General features: G+C 38.4%; 3 protein-coding genes across 3 annotated transcripts in view; all 3 read right to left on the bottom strand.

Annotated features, from left to right (window-relative positions):
• The window catches only part of LOC131409084 (E3 ubiquitin-protein ligase TRIM22-like), a 34,521-nt gene extending 31,082 nt beyond the window's left edge, over positions 1–3,439 (bottom strand). Inside the window, 3 exon segments of the mRNA XM_058546272.1 lie at positions 1,451–1,678; positions 2,324–2,419; positions 3,017–3,439. Of these exon segments, the coding sequence (XP_058402255.1) occupies positions 1,451–1,678; positions 2,324–2,419; positions 3,017–3,439 (747 nt within the window).
• LOC131408754 (tripartite motif-containing protein 5-like) overlaps positions 1–8,278 on the bottom strand; it is a 420,025-nt gene extending 411,747 nt beyond the window's left edge. Inside the window, exon 1 of the mRNA XM_058545797.1 lies at positions 8,239–8,278. The gene's annotated coding sequence lies outside the window, so the exon portion shown is untranslated. The remainder of the gene's footprint in view (positions 1–8,238) is intronic.
• LOC131408753 (E3 ubiquitin-protein ligase TRIM22-like) overlaps positions 1–19,614 on the bottom strand; it is a 144,466-nt gene that overhangs the window by 104,314 nt on the left and 20,538 nt on the right. The gene's annotated exons all lie outside the window — the stretch shown is intronic.

Here is a 19,614-nt window from a genome sequence, read left to right as displayed (position 1 = left end):
GTATGGAAGATCTGGACAATACTGTGAACCAACTTAACCTAACTGACATCTACAGATCATTTCACCCAATGAATGCAGAACATACATTCTTTGCAAATTCATATAGAAAAATTTTGTAGACCTACAGAATTTTAAGCTATGAAACAAGTGTCAATGACATTAAAAGATTTAAATAATAAAATATATGTTCTGTGATAAGAGGAATTATATTTGAAATCCATAGCAGAAGAAAAAGTAAGAAATCACTAAATATTTTTTAATTAAACAACACAATTTCAAATATCCCAAGGGTTAACAAAAAAATCACAAAAGAAATTTGAAAACAACTTGAACTGAGTGAAAATAAAACCCCAAAATCAAAATTTATGGAATACAGCTAAAGCAGTGCACTTATGTCATTAGATACTATATCAGAAAAGATGGGCTCAAATCAGTGATCTAAGTTTCCACTTTTTAAAAAATTAGAAAAGGCAAAGCAAATTAGACCCAGCACACATACACATGTGCCACCTGCATAGGTAAACACATACATACACAAAGAAAACATTAAAGGTGAGAGCACAGAGATAAATGTCATAGAAAGGTTAAAAAATGGATAAAATCAATGAAGTGATAAGATTTCTTCTTGAAAAAAATCAACAAAATTGACAAAACATAATAAAACTGACCAAAAAAAGGCAGAAAAAGAAAAAGAAAAGAAATAACGCAAATCACCAAGATCATGAATAAAAGAAATGACATTACTGTAACTGCTGTAGAAATTAAAGGGTTTATAAGGGATTCTTATGATTAACTTTTCATCTACAAATCAGACAACTTAGACAAAATGAACAAATTCAGACAATCACATACATTACCACAATACTGAGTCAGGAACTATAAAAAAATCTAAATATCCCTAATTCAAGTAAAAAAAAAAATATTTTAAACCCTTCCAAAAGGAAAAGCCCAGAGTGAGATGGCTTCGCTGGAAAATTCTATTAAATATTTGAAGAATAAATAATACCAGTCCCTCACAAATTTTTTTCAATAAGTAGAGAAAGTGGGTGAAAAATCTCAAATCCTTCTGTGAGGGGGGAAAAATAAATCCCCTTGGAATCCAAAGTGCATGTGTTTATCTGTGATAAGCTGGACCATGAAGGGGACCTAATAAATGCTTAACACTAGATCGCAGAAAACAGGGGCCTATGTAATATCACTGGACACAATGGATCATATTTCCAAGGTCAAATTTTTGCAGTGCCCTTGATAAATTGATAAAAATGAAGTTATCCCTTGTTATTCATGTATTCAGTTATTCCTATAACCCTGATAGATGCAAGAAAGGGTTACTGCAGGGCCAAAGGAAACCTAGTCTCACCATCAGAAAGAACACAGCAATAAAGGGTAGAGGTAAACTAGTCTTCATATTTCTCAAATCTCAGAGACTGGGCTTCATCCTAAGTCTTACCTGCAACATCTCCATTGTTGACCCCTGTAACCGATGCTCCACATCTGAGATAAGAGCTCTCACCAACTGGCTCTACTGGACCAGCTCACTCTCAGCCTCAGCCAAGTTATGAAGAATATCTCCTGCCCCATTCTTCAGCTTTAGCAGCTCCCTCTGCTCCTCACTGTCCAAGATACCTCTCATTTGTTTCAACTGCCTGGACACGTAGGTCTCATTTTGTAATAGATTCTTCCAGAATGAGAAAGAGAGAGAGGAACTCAGGCTCCCAGGCAGGGACTGGAAGCCAAAAAGAACCATTCTATTCGGGAAGTTCTCACAGGGAAGTCAGATAGAAGCAAGGGAGAAACTCTTGGGTAAGCTGACTTTTCCTATTATTTTCTCTTCATCACATTTCAAAATAATACCCTCAAATCTGCATTATTGAGACCAACTCTGAGCCATTTGATACCTGGGTGTGGCTCAGCTTTGACACAACTTTCCAGGACAATGAAGCCTTCCGGTATTTCTCTTGCCCCCGTACCCTCTGCAAAAAGTTGTACGCTGAGGATAGAACCATGAGCCCTTGCCAAATGTCTTCCCTGCGAAGAGTCAAAGACAAAAAATGTGACAGGAGTGGAATACAAAATTCACTAGCTGTCCTCATCAGAGATTCTGCCTAAGTGAATACTTGTCTCCAAATATCTTTGTTCATTTGTGACATGTTCACATTTCAATCCCCCCCCCCCACAGGGAAAGGATAAGGAAGAGGACTAATCAAACACTTTTTGACATATCAGCTGTCAGGGATCAAAGAAGAAGGGGGCTCCTCGTGACTAACAAACAAGGTTCTGCACAAATTTCAGTTTAACTTCCTCAGGACGTGTCTCCTCCTACCTTCCAGGAAGTACTTTCCTCTCTAACGTCAGTCTCCATCTTCTCAGCTTCATGCTGCTCCAAACTCAGCCTCTCCAGAGCTGCCTGGAGCTTCTCCTGTGAGGAAGGTATCAAACCAGAGTCAAGCACTGGGCTTTCTCCGCATTGGAATGGACAATAAATGCGGAAGAATTCAGGCTGATATCCTGAGACACTAGAGTTTACACGAACTGTGAGAACAGCAATTAGTATCTATGACTTAGAAGAAAAGTTGAGGTGGTGAATGTGTTCTTTAGTACTCAGAGGTAGAAGTCAGCATCCTCTCCCGAAGAGAAGACTGATTCTCCTTTTCCTAGAAAAAGAAATCTGATCCTGAGGGAAGGAAAGAACTTATATCTCAACCCACCCAGCTTCCAGTTAACTCGCCTGTTCAAAGAGGTAATGGGAGCTTTTCTTGGGCACCAAATCTCTACCCACTAGCACAAGGTACAAAAATATGTACTTCTGGCTAAGAGTCTGTACTGTAGGCTTATCCTTATGTAATTGGATGAAATGCACAGAATTGGCCTGCAGGCCTTAGACAATGAGCATAAGAAGAAAAAAATGACAGGCCTCTGGGCTATGGTGACAAGGTAATTAAAGTCAAACGCATATTGGAGATTTCCCAACAAGTATCCTTTTCTGCTCTGTCTTTCCTCTATCCTGGTCTCTTACCTGATATTGGTGTGCAATATTCTCTATAAGGAATATGTGGTGACCATGGTGCTCCTGAGAATGCTCACACAGGCAGCAAATGACCTTCCCATCCTCCTTACAAGAGAGCAGGAGTTTCTCTTTATGGTGCACACAGAGATCTCTCTTCTGCTCCTCCTCTGGGCTCAACTTGACCTCCCTGAGTCTCTCCACTATGTTGGCCATATGCCAATTGTGTCGCATGTTCCCAGGCCAGTAAGTGATTTGGCACACAGGGCAGCTACTGCCTCCTTGTTGGCCAATCATGGACTCTTGGTGGTTTGCGGTGATGCAGGCTTGGCAGAAGCTGTGGCCACAGGGTAGGCTCAGGGGTTCTGTCAGGAGCTCCAGGCAGACGGGGCAGATCACCTCCTCCTTTATGTTCACCAGGATTCCTGACGCCATCTCTACTGCTACCCCGTCTTACGTGTCCTGAGGCTCCTCTTGCTCACAGATCCTGCATGATTGGGAAAGTAAAAGGGGACAGAATAAGAAAGGTAAGAATAAAATGAAATTAAATGTTTAGAAATCAAGGAAGAGCCAAGACCAAAATATTGAAGGACATGAAACAAGGAAAGAGGCTTGGTGGCTCGGTAAAAAAGAATTTTCCTAATAATTTTAAATATTTTAGTCCCAGTTCATGTCACACGACAAATCCCATCATGTTCTGTACCATGATTGATATTTTCCTTTATTTTAACCGAATGAAAGGATGACCTGAGGACTTTTCTACCAAGATCTCTGTGTGACCCATCTATGCTGCTTGTTCTTTCCCATGCCAAAAACACATACTCAAGGTTAAAAGCACCAAACCACTTAAGCCTCTAGAGTTTTACAACTGCTCTTCTCTCAGTTGCCCTGATATCAGTATGACTCACTCTTATACATCTGTGAATTTTCTCCTTACATGTTCTCTTATCAGAAAGACCTGCTTTGACTAACTTATTTAGAGCGTAAGCTTTGCTATCACTTGCTCTACATTTGCAATGATTTATCTTATTATCATGCCATAATATATGACAAGGTGTGTGCGTACATGGAAAGAGCAAACCCTTTATCAGAAGTACAAATAAAGATAAGAAGTGACTTACAAAGATCGTTTATCTTCAATACACAGAGGTGAGACAAACCTAATGTATTTGGGGTCCCTCAGAGGTCTGGCTCCTCTTATCCCCTAGAGTCATTCAAAGAGGAACAGAGGATATTTCATAGGCAGAATTCATGCTCAGAGCAATGGGGGGTGTGGAAATGAAGAGATCAAGATTAAGTTGGAATTTCCAGAGACTATTGTGTTTATAAATGGTGAGATTTTACCTCAGCCTGAAATATTCCATGGACATTGATAAGACCTTAAATGTGTGTATGTATGTGGATGGTAGAGAGAGAGATATGATACTCATAGGAAATACTCATAGGATCACACACCTCAAATACTGGGGAGAAGATCACACACCTCAGATACCCGGGAGAAGAGAAGCAAAGATGGAATGAATGTTAGTCTTGAGAAAGAAGTCTCAAAATACTAGGCAAGATGATTCAACAAACTATCACTGATGACGAATTATGCTAACAAATGGAATACTATCCAAAAACACAATGATATGTATAAACAGAAAACCTACACCACTATGAACTTGAAGTTGACCTGGAGAGTAATAGTAAATTAAATATTCAGACCTACGTGTAGAAAAGAGCAAATGTGAAGAACATTACTAGAGAGACATACAGGTTTTTGGGAAATCAAATAATGGGGGCAAATGAATGGATATCCAAGAATTCCAAATTGAAAACATAAAAGTTGAACTGCAAGCTGAAGAAGATGAAGGAAATATGGGATGAGAGAGAGGAAAAAATATGTTAGGTTGAAGAAATGACCTGTTCATAGAAGACCCCTCATCTTGTATGAGTTTTAAAATGCCAGTTTGCCTGATGTGCAGAAAACTGCTGGACCTTTGGTATCACATGAGCCTGCAGTGATCATAAAAGATGACTATTCCAAACTTATGTAATATTTAGGGACCTTTTTGCAAGAAGAAGGAGAAATTATCAAAGTTTTCCTATCAGAGAAGAGTGGGGACATATTTAGCTCTGCACGTGAGCTGTGAAATGTTGGATGGATCCAGAATGAAATTGGGAAGATCAGTTACGAAGCATGCACAGTTGCTCAGGGGAGAGATGATGACAGCTTGAGGGACAAGATGATGAAGGAAATGGAGAAGAGCAGATGAGAGTGAGAGACAAGATGAGGTAGAAGGATGGGACTGGGAGTGGGACTGGATAAATTGTAACATAGACTTAACCTCAGGGCTGAGCTTCTTTCTGTAATATGATATTGGCTTTCTCTTCTCTCGGTAATTATTGTTCCCCCTGGAAAACCTCCTGGGTTACAATAAAATGGATGTTCAGCTGCCATGATTGTAAAAATGGCCTAAGGTCTAAAGTGCATTTGGACTGAGACGTCTTTGTATAGACCTTAAATGTCAGTTAGTAAGAACAGACCTCATTTTTCACAGGGAGAATGTGATTCTTATAATCAAGATGTGTCTTATTTAGCCCCTGCAAGCTGTGTTTATGAGTTTTCACAAGGTAATCAATTTTTTGTATCACTAGGCTTATCTCACTTGTGGTAGTTTTACACACATTCTCCTCCTCTGGCTTCTTACAAAGCTGGGATTACAAGGATAAAGTATTTCCTGTACCACTGTAAGGTCCATCACTGAAAACTCACCTAAGGTAGCCATGAGATATGGTGTGTCTCTTGTCCTGTGTCCTCCAGCTAAGCTAAGTGAACCTGGAAGTTTATGTCATTTTGGACACATGGATGGAAATGGCCATCCAGATTGCAAACTGCTGCTGGCAGTCAGTCATGGAGAGTATTATAGAATGGTGGCACAGTGATGCTTATTCTCCGACCTGCACTCAATATGGCCATGTGGCCATAGGCTAGGATGAGAAGTTCTGTCAGGAGCTCCAGGCAAATGGGCTTATGAGGCAATAAACAATGAAAGGGAAGATCTCAATAGATATTAATGTCCTGATAGTCGCCAAAGTTTGACGGTAAATGGAAGATCTCCAGCATGAGACAACCAGTAAGTTTTACCTTTGCTCTGCACAAGCGAGGGAAAAGCTATAAAGACTGCATGGAGATAAATTTAGACCTACTGAAAGTGTCTCCTTGTGCCATGTTCATCATACATGAAGGGAACCTGATAAAGAATGAAGCTGAAGGTGAACCAAAAGTGTAATTCCCCTAATGGTACACATATAGAAAATAGTCCAAGGCCATATGCATTTACTCCTGGTCGTAAAGACTAAAGCCCAGGTCAGGGTCTAATGAATAGCAAGATCAGAAGTAAATATTATATCAGGGGTAAATATTACATGATAATGTTTACCCCTGTTTATGACTCAAGCTGTGACTCAAACATGGGAGTGAGGCCTCCAATTATTTCTCATCCCATTCAACATTCAACCAATGATGAGATGTATCAAGAACCTATAGAGGAGAGAGAAGCAGATCATGTTTTCTACCATAGGGATATAGAAGTTATTTTCACAGAGGGGTTACAAGGAGATAATGTCAAAGCAGCTTCTGTCACAATGGACAATGAAGGGCAATGTACAGAGGAGCTAGAGTCCTCTCACGTGGAGGATGAACCCTCCTCTACCTAAGCAGTGACCCAAGGGCTCCACAGCAATGAGGGAGCTAGCTATGAGAACATGAGTTGTGTGCCCTGCTACAAATTCCATGTTAGTCAGCTGCCATGGGTGTCAGACAATTTACACCTTACTCATTGGTCTTCTGACATGTGAGTTCAGGAGAATACAAAATCAACATGTATCAGAGATGACAGCCAAAGACAGGCAAGAAAACCATTGAAAGACAATAACTGTGTCAAAGTCCAAATAATAAGGCTGCGGACAGAATTTTCTTGTTTTTCACTGGAGTAAAAATATTTCTTTAAACATGAGAAGTCACAGACTACTGATGTTAAATGGAAAGAGTCACCTTTCCTAAATAAAATGGAACAAAGAAATTGTGCTACATTTTATTTGCCAGGTAGTCATCTTACACTATTTAATATAAACTTATTATAATACTAGCAAATTAAAAAGTGAAGCAGAAATGTAACAAATCAATTCTAAATCCCTGTGATAACTGGCATGACAGAGTTGTACTATATGAGCTCAGAGGACAGGTGCCTAACACTGACTTAGACCTGAGAGGGGGACAATACTATGTAGCACAGGTGATAATCTTCAAAGTCAACTTTGATAAACGAAGATTGGGTCACAGGAGAGGAAGTCAGAGTGAGAAAAGAGATTTGACTGGTGTCTTCCATATGCCTGAGTCAGGCGGGTGCAGCTGTACCTTCTATAGGAAGGGGGACTAAACACAGAGATTCCCCTACTCTAACTTCCTTCTCTCATGAGTCTCAGGATCTTGTAATCGTACTGCTTCTTCTGACATGTTTTTATATCATTAACCTCAGTCAAGTAACTCATTTTATTTATTAAAGTTAGAAAAAATACCACTTCTGGAAATTCTTCCTACATGCTCCTCTTTCTCCTGATTTCTCAGCTGAGCTCTATTTCTGGGTGGCAGCTGTGGCTCAAGGAAAAGGATGAACAAGGTTAGTAATTTTTTAAGAACCTGCAGCAATTCCTTGTGTCTGGACAAGTGAGTAGATAAAGGCTACCGAGCTTGCCACCTGTCACTCCATCAAGGCTCTTAAGCACAGACAGGCTAAGAGATGAAAACTTATCTACAGAATCATTCAGAAATACTAGATTGTTACATTCATAGGCGTTAAGCTATTAGGATTCAGTGATCCCTCTGCCTTTGTTCCTGTTGCTGGGGAAAAGGACTTTGTACCCCTGAAAATTCGAGGAGACTGGAAATCCTCAACCAGGTACAATGCAAAATTATAGAATGAGTAGGAGATATGGGTAAATTCAGCTTGGAGAAAGAATGGTCCCTGCAGGAACCAAACAAAGCCTTTGACTTCTTCAAATCTCCCTTCTTTTAAGACTACGCTACCCCAGACTATCCTTCAGTCAGCGCTCTCAGCAGGGTGCCTTCATGCTAGGCCTTTTTCCTCCTTGAGAACAGCTTCCTGAAGTAAAATTTAACTCACTCAAGAGATTTCATTTTTTCCTCTGAAGTCTCCCAATCTCTGCCGTCTACAAACTACTCAACCCACCTTCAGACACCAATGGAGAAGTTGTAATTCCTTGAAGAAGAGAAAGGCAGGCCAGGGGCAGAGGCAGCCAGGATTCACTCACCAAACCAGGAGCCTGATGGCCACAAAGAGATCCGGAGGAGCCAAGTGAAAATGAAAGTTGAATTCTTGGAGGACGACAGAAAGGGAGAGGAGAAACTATGGACCAATTAGAGTCCTCCAGGTAGGGCCCCTGATAAATGTCCTTGTGCCTGGGCCACATAGGCCAGTGAATACATTCTTATTCATATCTCATTTCTAGCCTTGGAAACTCTTTCATGGCTCTTCAAAGTAATTGGACCTTTGGAGCATTAGGCTTACCTAGACAATGTAACTTCACACACACACACCTTGCCTTGTTTCATTACAAAGGAGCTGTCATGAGAATAAAGTATTCCTTCATGTGTTTGGGAAGACTGTGATGCTGTCAGGTAATTGTCCAAATACAGACACAAGGATGCACCTTTCCATTCTGGCTTCTAAAATGAGTGACCAAGACGGATTATTTGTTTGCTCTAGGGTCAAAATGTCCCTGGATATTTAAGTCTGTTTTAAGAAATCTAAACAGGAGCACATATAAGGACCTGGTCTCCTATATTCCCAGGGGAAAACTTAAGTATAAAGGAGTTGTCTTCAATTTTGGATGTTAGGCGGATAATGAAGACAGAACCTTCCCATAAGTCAAGCCCCTGGAATTATGGGAACCTAAGTGAGATAAAGGCAATCGATGAATAAAATTGATAGAGTCACAGGGGTCTGATACTGCAACGTCTTATCCCTAATACAGCTATTATACCAAACTCTATGACTTCCCCTAACCAATTCTTTACCATAGAATCTGGTCTATTCTCAAGAGTTATAGAGCATTGAAGTCGTGATTTATGAATAGAAATTTAAGATAATCTACGTGCAAAATTTCCTGCCCTGAGTGATATTTTATTCTTATTGACCACCAGATAACCCTAATGGTTTCAAATCTCTTTTCGCAGCACAGAAGGACCATCTCTGGTCTCCCTCACATACCTTTCCAAGACGCCGTTCACAACTTAGAGAGGAAAGAGAAAACATGACTCAAGAAGTGATAGGCCTTCTCCACTTGGAAAGCTTAATCACATCCCCACCACTCCCTGTTGTGGTGGGACTAGAGATGGTCCCATTGTGAGAGCCAAAAAGTAAAGAAAAGCGTCAGGCTAATCATTCCAGAAGACTCATACGAGATTGTCAGGTTTCCTAACAGGAACAAACAGCTTTGACCCTTTTGGAAGTACAACATGAAGCTTTCAATATCTGGAGAGGAGGTGTATTTATGAGGAAAATAAGAGGGCCATAATATTTTTCCCAAAGTGCATAAGGCTCCCCATGAAATGATTTGAATAATTCATGGTTCTTTCATTTAGTTAATGGAAATATAAAATGATGCACTATTATTTACTAAGCGCTATGCCAGGCTTTGGAGAATAAAAAATGAGTAAATAATAAAAACATTCCTCAAGAAGTTTACATGGTTTTTGCTGAAGGTACAAGCAAACAAATATATTACTGGAGGCATTTCTCAGGTCTCTCTCTTCTCATTTTATCCACTATGTATAAGTGGCCCCATCTACTCCCTTAAATTCAACACACATGTGCAGGTAATTTCCAACTCTCTATTTTTACTCAATGTTGCCTCTTAAATGCAGGTTAATATATTCAATAGTAAAGAAGCCACAGGTGCTATTCACTTAGGATGTTTAATAAGTAACTTACTGTTCAACAACCAAATTATCTCCTCCCCTATACTCCATTGTCCATAATGTTTCCAATATCCATTTGGTCAATGTGCTAAAAACTACAATCTGCATCCTCCTCTTCAGTCTCTACTAAGCCAGTTTTGTGCATACTCAACAAGTTTTAGACATCTGATCTTCCTTATTATCACAGATTTTGTTTTATTTGCTTGAACAGATATGTGCCAATACATTTCGTCTCTTTTATCTCAGACTTAGTTCCTTCATGTAACCAAAAACTAGGGCAACAGATGAGTCTACACAACCACTAAAAAAAGGGTTTTCTTCTCTGCATTAGGGCTTTTGTTTCTATACAACAAAAACCAAATAAAAGTAGATTAAGTAGAGAAAAGGATTTTGGGGGCAGTTATCCCTTAGTGAAAGCTTAATTTTGAACATTGTCAAATGTTGTCATCTGTATCTGATCTATGCCCTTCTTCAAATTCTATTTATTCCCTCTACATTGACTTTATTCTCAGTTCGTGAAAAGAACATCAATCTCCTGATACAAACTCCAGAAACAAACAGAACCACTCTTCCCAGTTATCACAAAAAATTCTGAGGCTTTCATGACATTGGCCTGCATTTGCTCGGGTGCCCATATTGAAAGCATAAGTCTGTTGTTGCTAGAAGGAAATGAAGCAGTGTTGGAGGCAAATTTCTATATTTTAGTAGAATTAAGTTAGTATTAATCTGAAGTAGATCATGATAGTATAAGATTTATATACTAATCACTAGAGTGACTACTAGATAAATACAACAATAAAATGCAATTTAGAAAATGGGAAAACTTAGAATTTTATATTAAAAATATTTAACACAAATGAAGCTTCTTAAGAGAAAGAGGAGACTAAAAACTACAGGAGACATATATAAAGCAAATAGCAACATGGCATATTTAAATACAGCCACATCAATAATTGCGTTAATGTCATCTTAATATCCTAAGTAAATGGCAGAGATTGTTGGACTGGATAAAAAGTCAGATTCAATTATTGCTACAAATAAGAAATATATTTTGGATTTAAGGACACAAATAGGTCAAAAGTAAAAGATAGAAAAAATATATACCATCTAAGCTGCCATCATAAAATAGTTAGTGTCTATATGACCATTAGACACAATAGATTTTAAGACAGTAAATATCATGAGAGAATGAAAGGGAAATTTCATAATGATAAAGGGTTCAGCACATCAATAAAGTATAAAAATTATAAATATATATGCATCTAACAGAGCTTAAAAATATGCAGGAGAAGAATAAAAGGAAAAATAAACAATTCAACAATAATAGTTAGGGATTTCAATAACTCACTCTCAATAATTGAATGAACAGCTTGCATAAAAACTGTCAAGGATATAGAAGACCAGTACTATCAACCAACTTAACCTAAGTGATATCTATAGACCATTTCACCCAATGAATGGAGAATATATATATCTTTTCAAATTCATATAGAAAAATTTTGTAAACAACAATAATTTGTAGCTATAAAACAAGTGTCAATACACTTAAAAGATGGAAAAACATAAAATATATTTTTTCTGATAACAGAGGAATTTAATTTGAAATCCATAGCAGAAGAAAAAGGAAGAAATCAGTAAATATTTTTTAATTAAACCACGTAGTTTCAAATATCTCAAGAGTTATCAAAAAATATCACACAGGAAATTTGAAAATACCCCATCTTATCCCTCTCTCATTTCTAGTCCTGGAAGCTGTTGCATTGTTCTTTAAGGTAATTCCTACTTTGGAGCACTAGGCTTACCTAGTCAATGAAACTTCACACACACATACCTTGTCTTGTTTTCTTTCTTTTTTTTTGTTTTTGTTTTTTTTTTTGTTTATTGTGGCAACATTGGTTTATAACATTGTATAAATTTCAGGTGTACTAAGTATAATGATGTACACACACACACACCTTTTCTTGTTTTCTCACAAATGAGCTGTCGCAAAGAGAGAATAAACTACCTCCTTTTCTGCAGTGAGGACCCACACTGAAGGCTCACCTGAGGCAGCCATACCAGCAGGTTCTGTCTTGTCCTGCATCCACCAGCTAAGGTAAGGAATCTGACCAGCTTGTGTCCTGTTAGGCCATGTGAGAGGGAATGGCTATCCAAATCCGAAATTACCTCAGATGGTCACTCAGAGGGGCTATCACAGTGGAAGCACAGTGTGGTGACTTTCAGAACTTGGATTCCATGTCTGAAATGAGACTTTTCCTAAATAGACTGGGAAGATGAAACTGTATGAAGTGGTTTTTGTTGGGCAATGTCATCTAATACTATTTATCATGTAATCTCTATATCTTAGCATGATAAAATTGAAGCAGGAAAATAATTGTGACGGCTAATTTTACATGTCAGTTTGACTGGCCACAAGGTGCCCAGATTAAAAATCAGTTCTGGGTGTTTCTGTGAAGTTGTTTCCAGACGAGATTAGCATTTAAATCTCTGGACTCAGTAAACTGGATTGTCTTCCTCATTGTCCCATTGTGGGTGAGGATCATCCAATTTATTGCAGGCCCCATTAGAACAAAATGGCAGAGGAAAAAAACTACCCCTTTTGCTTCTCCTGCCCTTGGACTATAACTTGCAAAACCAGCTTCTCTGGTTCTCAAGCTCTCAGAGAGTTACTGATTACACCACCAGCTTTCCTGGGTCTCTGGCTTGCAGAAAGCGGATCCTGGAAGTTCTCTGCCTCAACAATAATGTGAGCAAATATAATGTATTGGTTCTGTTTCTCTTAAAAACCCGGACTAAGATAGTAGTGAAAAAAATTCTGAAAGTCTGTGTTAAGCGGCACAGGTGATCTGTGGTAATGACAACGATACAGATGAACTCTACTATTTCAAAAGATGTGTGTCTAAAAATGACTGGGAGACGTTAAGGGTAAAAAGATGATTTTGTAGAGTTAATAATGCCCAAAGTCAACCTTAATCCAGTGAGATCTGGTCAGATAAAGGGAAATTAGAGCAAAAAAGAAAGAGTTTTGACTGAGATCTACCATCTGAGTGAGTCAATCTGGGGTGAAGTGTGCCTTTCCCAGGAAGAGAGGTGGTCAAATAAAGAGACACTGCTACTTTTAACTCCCTTATTTCATGGATCTTAGGATCTTGTTCTCATGCTGATTCTTCTGATATCTTTTCACATTGTTAACACCAATCAAGCATCTCCTTTTGTTTTATTTAAAGTTATAAAGATGCCCGTTATGGAAATTCTTCCCTCCTGACCCTCTTGCTCCTGATCTCTCAGCTGAGCACTGTTTCTGGGTTGCAGATACGGCCCAAGGAGAAGGAGGAACAAGGTTAGTGGTTTTTCGGGAACTGAATTGATCCCTGAGCTTGAACTTGGAAATCTGGTAGGACTAGTACACACAAAAGAAGCTTCAGAGAAAGACAGCTTTCACACAATTAAGGCTTCCCAATCCATAGAGGACAAGGTGCTAGGATTATGTGGTGAATCAGGCAGAAGCCTACATTATTACAATGACAGACGTTGAATTATTCAGCTTCAAAGAACTCTGACTTTCCCCTATTCTCTTCCTCAAAAGATCTTTTTCACCCCTGAGCAGGGCCAGGCATAGCACTCTTCTCTGCTGCTCTCTGTGCAGAACTGGTCCAGAAGCCTGGGCTGTGGCCCATGGAGCCTCTATAGGCTCTTTCTCTTGGAAATCCTTTGCTAGGATTTCTCAAGAATTTCTCACTGGAACTAGGATTTCACCTAGAGTTGAGGACTCAATCAGTATACTCTGAGTTAGGAAGCGGAAATGAGTGGAGGACAATAGAGAGAACTGCAGTGGGGAGCCTGGTGTTCTCACTAAAACCATCAATAATGATCTCCACCCAGTTGAGTGTATATTGTACACTCAACTGTAAGTTTCATGAAGTCAGGTAGGGACTTTCTCTATTTTGTTGCTTAGTGCCTCAGATCTATTAGAAGTTGTTGCATATAAGGAATGATAAAGAGAGAGATGGACAGAAATATAGCTGTAAACATCATTCTAACTAAATTGAACATCTAGGTGATAAATCATGCTTGTGTTCTATTGTTCCTGCTTTGAACATAATTGCTGGGTTACATAAGGAAATTCAGATATTCTCACAGTATTCTCCTGTGAGAACACATATGTGATTCTCCTTTGACAAATTTCTTTTGTGTGTGTGTGAGGAAGATTAGCCCTGAACTAACATCTGTTGCCAATTCTCTTCTTTTTGCTGAGGAAGATTGGCCCTGGGCTAACATCTGTGCCCATCTTCCTCTACTTGACATGGGATGCCACCACAGATGGCTTGATAAGTGGTGGTCCAAGCCTGGGATCCAAAGTGGCAAACCACTGGCCTCAGAATGGGAGCGTGCGAGCTTAACGGCTATGTCACCCCTACCCTTTGAAAAATTTTAACCAACAAATATTCATGTCTTTGTTTTCATCCTAAGGTTTCACTTAGATTGGTATCTAACCTGTCTCCCCGATCACACTTCATCCACATTAGCTCTTATCTTGTGTTAAGTTTTTCTCAATCAGAAAGCATTAAAAATCATGGGCCACAGGGAGATATTTCATTAGCTTTCTCTCCAAGCAGGAGACGTAATGACTGGAGGGGAAACACAAAGCCCTAAGAGGATTTTCTTTCTTTTCTCTGTAAATGAGAACATGATAAGCTTGAATGTGGAGCATGCTGCCAACACGCTCAGCACTGGTGAAAAATTGTGTGTGGTGAGAGGAGCACAGTGAATTAAAGTTTCCTGTTTGCCCATTTGTCAAGTATCTTGACAGGACCTGATTTCACCCAGCTGCAAATTTAATGCTTCTTAGGAAAGTCCTAAGATATAAACCAAGGATATGGGGCAGTTGAGAGATTCAAAGGGAGAGGAGAAAAGCATGGATATTCATCTGTGAAGGACTGGCAAAGGAAGAAGTACTGGACAGAGAAGTCTTTGGAGAAGGGAATTCATTTCTTTTGTACATTGCAATCAATACCGCTATGTTTTTCTTGTCTCACAAGCATAGTCAGATTCTGAGTTCTCCATTCTCTACAGTTTCAATCATAAAGTATAGTTAAAAGACATCAGTTCTTAATATCTCTACATTAACCACCATACCCCATACCATCATTGCTGAATATGCAAAGCAAGCAAACTGAGGTTCCTTTTCCACTAATGGAGGTATTCATTCTAACAAAACGGCACCCTTATCCCATAGATTAGCCTTATAAACCATGGACAAATGTAAAAATAAAGAAAAAGAAACTAAATTTGAAGCTGCTAGAGAGTGAAAAAAGCAGTTAGAATCACAGTGTAGTAGACATTGAATGAAGAGCACAGTATTAGGGGACTTTTCTGGTTTTATGGCTGGTTTTTCATTAGAAGGCAGACCTCAATCCATAGTGGGTGTAACTCTTAAAACTCAGTTAGCGACAGAGAAGCTTATTGGTTTGAAAAACAAGGAGAATGCTGTGGGCCTGCCACAGAAGGCGGACAGTGGTGGAGAAGATCTGTAAAAGAGAGATTCAGAGGAAGAGATCCCAAATTGCACACATGTACTCTGACCAAATTTCCGAACAACACATGTGTGAGAAATATGCCAAGCAGCCCAAGTAGAGTTAACGGAACTTAACTAAGTTTTCAGCTCCTGCAAAATTCAGGAGAGAATCAAGAATTTGAGTTCAATGAAGTTATTACCTGAAGAAAAAGTAATATCCTTCAGAGAAATAAATGGAATGCAGAGTCTCTACATCTCATTCACAATTCACCTAGGGGGATATTAGATACAATCTAAAATCATTCAACATACGAAGAAAGTAGAAAATATGGCTCATACTAAATAAAAAGACAATCAATGGAGACCAACTTCAAATAATCAAGATGTGTATATAGACAAGGACTTACAGCACCTATTGTATCTAGGGTGAAGGATGTAAAAGAAAATATTCTTATAATAATAAACAAATAAGAAATGTCAAAAGAAAAATAGAGAAATTAGTTTTTTAATCAAAATAGTAAAACTAAAAAACTATAATCATTCAAAGAAAAAAAATCCAAGGTAGGTTAAAAAGAAATTCAGGATTACAAAAGAGAGCCTGAATGTACTTAAAAGTAGATTTATAAAAATCATCCAATATGAAAATAACGAACAGATCCTCAATAATCTGTAAAAAAAAATCAAGATAATAACATAGGCTTAAACCACAGAACAACTACTAAAATACAACAATACTAAAACTATAAAGATAGCTGAATTAAATGAGAAACAAACAGATAAAAACTACAAGTTCATTTAAATAATGCAGGGGCCAGCCCAGTGGTGTAGTGGTTAAGTTCATGTGCTCTACTTCGATAGCCCAGGGTTCGTGAGTTTGGATCCCGGGAGCAGACCTACGCTCCACTTATCAAGCCATGCTGCAGTGGCATTCCACGTGAAAAATGGAGGAAGACTGGCAACAGATGTTAGCTCAGGGAAAATCTTCCTCACCAAAAAATAAATAAATAAATAAATAAATACAGAGAAACATCACAAAATCCAATACCCGTTCAGGATAATGATAAATTAGGAATATTAATCTGATAAAAAGAAAAAAGCAAAAGTCTACCATTAACATCTACATAATGGCTAACTATTGAATACATTCTCTTTGTGATTGCAAACATGTTAAAAAACATGTCAACACTCACCACTCATATCATTCAACTCTATGTCCTAGCCCAAAAAATAAGGGAAGAAAAACAAATAAAAGCAGAAATATTGGTACAGAAGAAATAAAACAGTCTCTATTTGCAGATCACATAGTAGTTTATGTAGAAAATCAAAATAAATATCGAGTAACCTACTAGAATTAGTAAGTGAATTAAGCAATGTCTTAGATCTCAAGGACAATATTGAAAATCAGTTATATTTTATAACCTAGCAGTGAATAATTAGAAAATTAACGTTAAACATCCCTTTACAATAATTTCCCCAAATAAAGTACCCTGAGGAGGTAAACAATACCTCACCTCCCACCCCTGGATAACTAGACATGTTAACTGGACTGGGAGATTTCATAGCACTGGGAGGCATGGTGGATTTGCTGTAGGTATGAGATTAAAAAAAAAAAAAAAACAGACCTGGGATTGGACAATATGGAAAGATTAGGAGTCAAAATCAGTAGATTCCCCCATCATCATCCTTGGACAAAATAGATGATTATTAGAATCCTGTATCATTGAGTGTAGATCATGTGTCTATATTCTAATAATTATCTCAGGTCCTCAGGGTTTAGAAACATCTGGTCACCAACTAGTGATGGCTGTAGATACCACTGTTTTCTCATTGTTCATGGATTAACCTACACAATGAAGTCTGATTATTCTGTGCAATTCCGTTAAGCTACCCCAAATTTTCATTATGGATACTCATCTCCCAAATTCATTGCCCACTACAATCCTAAGGTCCCAGAAATGCAAATGGAGTAATTACCAGAGAACTTGGATCATGAGAGAACCCACACTTGACGCCCAATGAACTTTTTGTTTTGAGTCCAGAATTCCATCTCAGGACACGTTCTGAGGAGAAGCTACTACGGTCTTCATACTCTTTTGAGAAAAGAGTCTCATTTGGGCCCAGGAGATGCTGTTAAAAAAAAAAAAGTTTCAAACTCTTCTTTTGTGTTTGCTAAGTCACGTACTTTTCTCTTTAACTTGTTCCACATCTTGAAGTGGTTTCCTTCATGAGTTATGGCCTCAGTCATTGTAGCAATAGGGTGACAGGAATGCAGAGGTCAAAGGGAATATGAATGAGAATAAATTTCCTCCAGTGCCCATGGATGTGAGTTTGAGGGGGGTGTGTGTGCATGTGTGTGAGGAGAGAGATTGGATGTATCTAACGTGGAATGGAAAACTGAAGAATTTCTCATGAAACAAGGACCAGAGCAGACACTGTTTGGCCAAGTTGTCTGTTATTTCTATTTCTCTCAGCTCATAAGTAGGTTGGGAAAGAGTTGGAAATGAAAATGCTAAAAGACACAGAGACACCATCATCCACTGCAGGAACACTCAATGCTGCAGCATCTGCCCTGATGTCTCACTGGAGGAGGAGAACAGGCTTTACTTCATTCCTGAGGACTGCTGTAGCCTTTCAGCTCACTGGAAAGAGAAAGGCTGACCAGGAAAGGAAACGCTGACCCACACCTTTGATGAGGGAGCCCACTGAACTCTTGATCCTTCCTCTGTCACTATAACTCATAATGGAAACCAACAATCTGAAGAATGGAGATTGATCTGGGCAAACAGATTCTCTCTTTCCATTGAAGAGAATTACTGTGGAAATAGAAAATAATGTCAAATCAACTTATAGCTAGTATAATCATTTAGATTAAAAAGGCTGTTCCAGTAATTAAAAAAAAAGAATCTAAGTAACTTTGAGGAAGGTAAAATTTTCTTCTATAGCGATGAAATATTTATTACGTGCACAATACAGTATTGTTAACTACAGTCATGGACTGCACAATGACGTTTCAGTGAACAATGAACGGAATATGTGACGGTGGTCCCATAAGATCAGCACCATATAGCCTAGGTGTGTAATAGGCTGCACCAACTAGCTTTTTGTAACTCTATGCTGCTTGCACAAAGATGAAATTGCCTAACGACGCATTTCTTAGGACGTATCCCCATCCATAAGTAACGCGTGACAATAAGCAGAATGTTATACAGTAGATCTCTAGAACTTATTTAACTTGCATACCTGAAACTTCATATCTATTGAGCAGCAACTCCATAAAAATTTGTTAAGAGGTTAGATCTCATATTAAGCATCCTTACCACAATTGAAAAAAGAGTGATTCATATCAGACTATTAAATAGTGAAGTCAAAAGGAATGTTTAGAGAACAAAAGATTAGAATTGTAATTGCAGATAACTATCTGTAAGTTGAAATAGACATATTTGAAGATTTAAAAAATAAATATGTATTATGCAAATGATGAAATCAAGAAATGATCTGTGAGTCTTTAATCAACTTATTCTATTTCAAAGCAAAGCAAATGTACTACTATTGAAAGTAGATTAATATTCATTCTTAATACTAATTGTTTCAAATCACAGTGAAAAATTAATCAACACTAATCTGGATCAGTGCTTATGTGCTAGAAAATGAGAAAGCTGTTACAAACATTCTAATATTTAACTCCCACATATGCTTATCAAATGTCTTAGTATATTTATTTCTGATGAGAACTGAATCCAGTTAAATTTAATTTAATAAGAGCCATTAAATAGCAACATCACTAGAAAATGAAATTCAAAGTCCAGGCTGTTAACTATTATCACTAGATAAAGACTTCAAAGTCCAGGCTATAAGCTGTGCACAGTGTTCACCCTCTACATCATGTCACCTGCAGGAGCACCCTGGTCACGAAGTAGCTCAATTTCCTTTTAGCCATTGCTATGACCTGCTCCTGCTTCATTAATGGCTCCATGGATTGAGCATATCAACCTCTATTTCCTGGCACCCAAGATTTTCCCATGATGCTACCAGCTTCTCCTACAGATCAGCATCGCCTGTGTTGTCCCTCCTACCCCACATCCTAGGGAATCTGGTTCCTACATATTCTTA

Source organism: Diceros bicornis, chromosome 7 (assembly GCF_020826845.1).
Source record: "Diceros bicornis minor isolate mBicDic1 chromosome 7, mDicBic1.mat.cur, whole genome shotgun sequence".
Lineage (NCBI taxonomy): Eukaryota > Metazoa > Chordata > Mammalia > Perissodactyla > Rhinocerotidae > Diceros > Diceros bicornis.
Note: the sequence above shows the minus strand (reverse complement) of the source record. Positions and strands in the feature narration are given on the sequence as shown.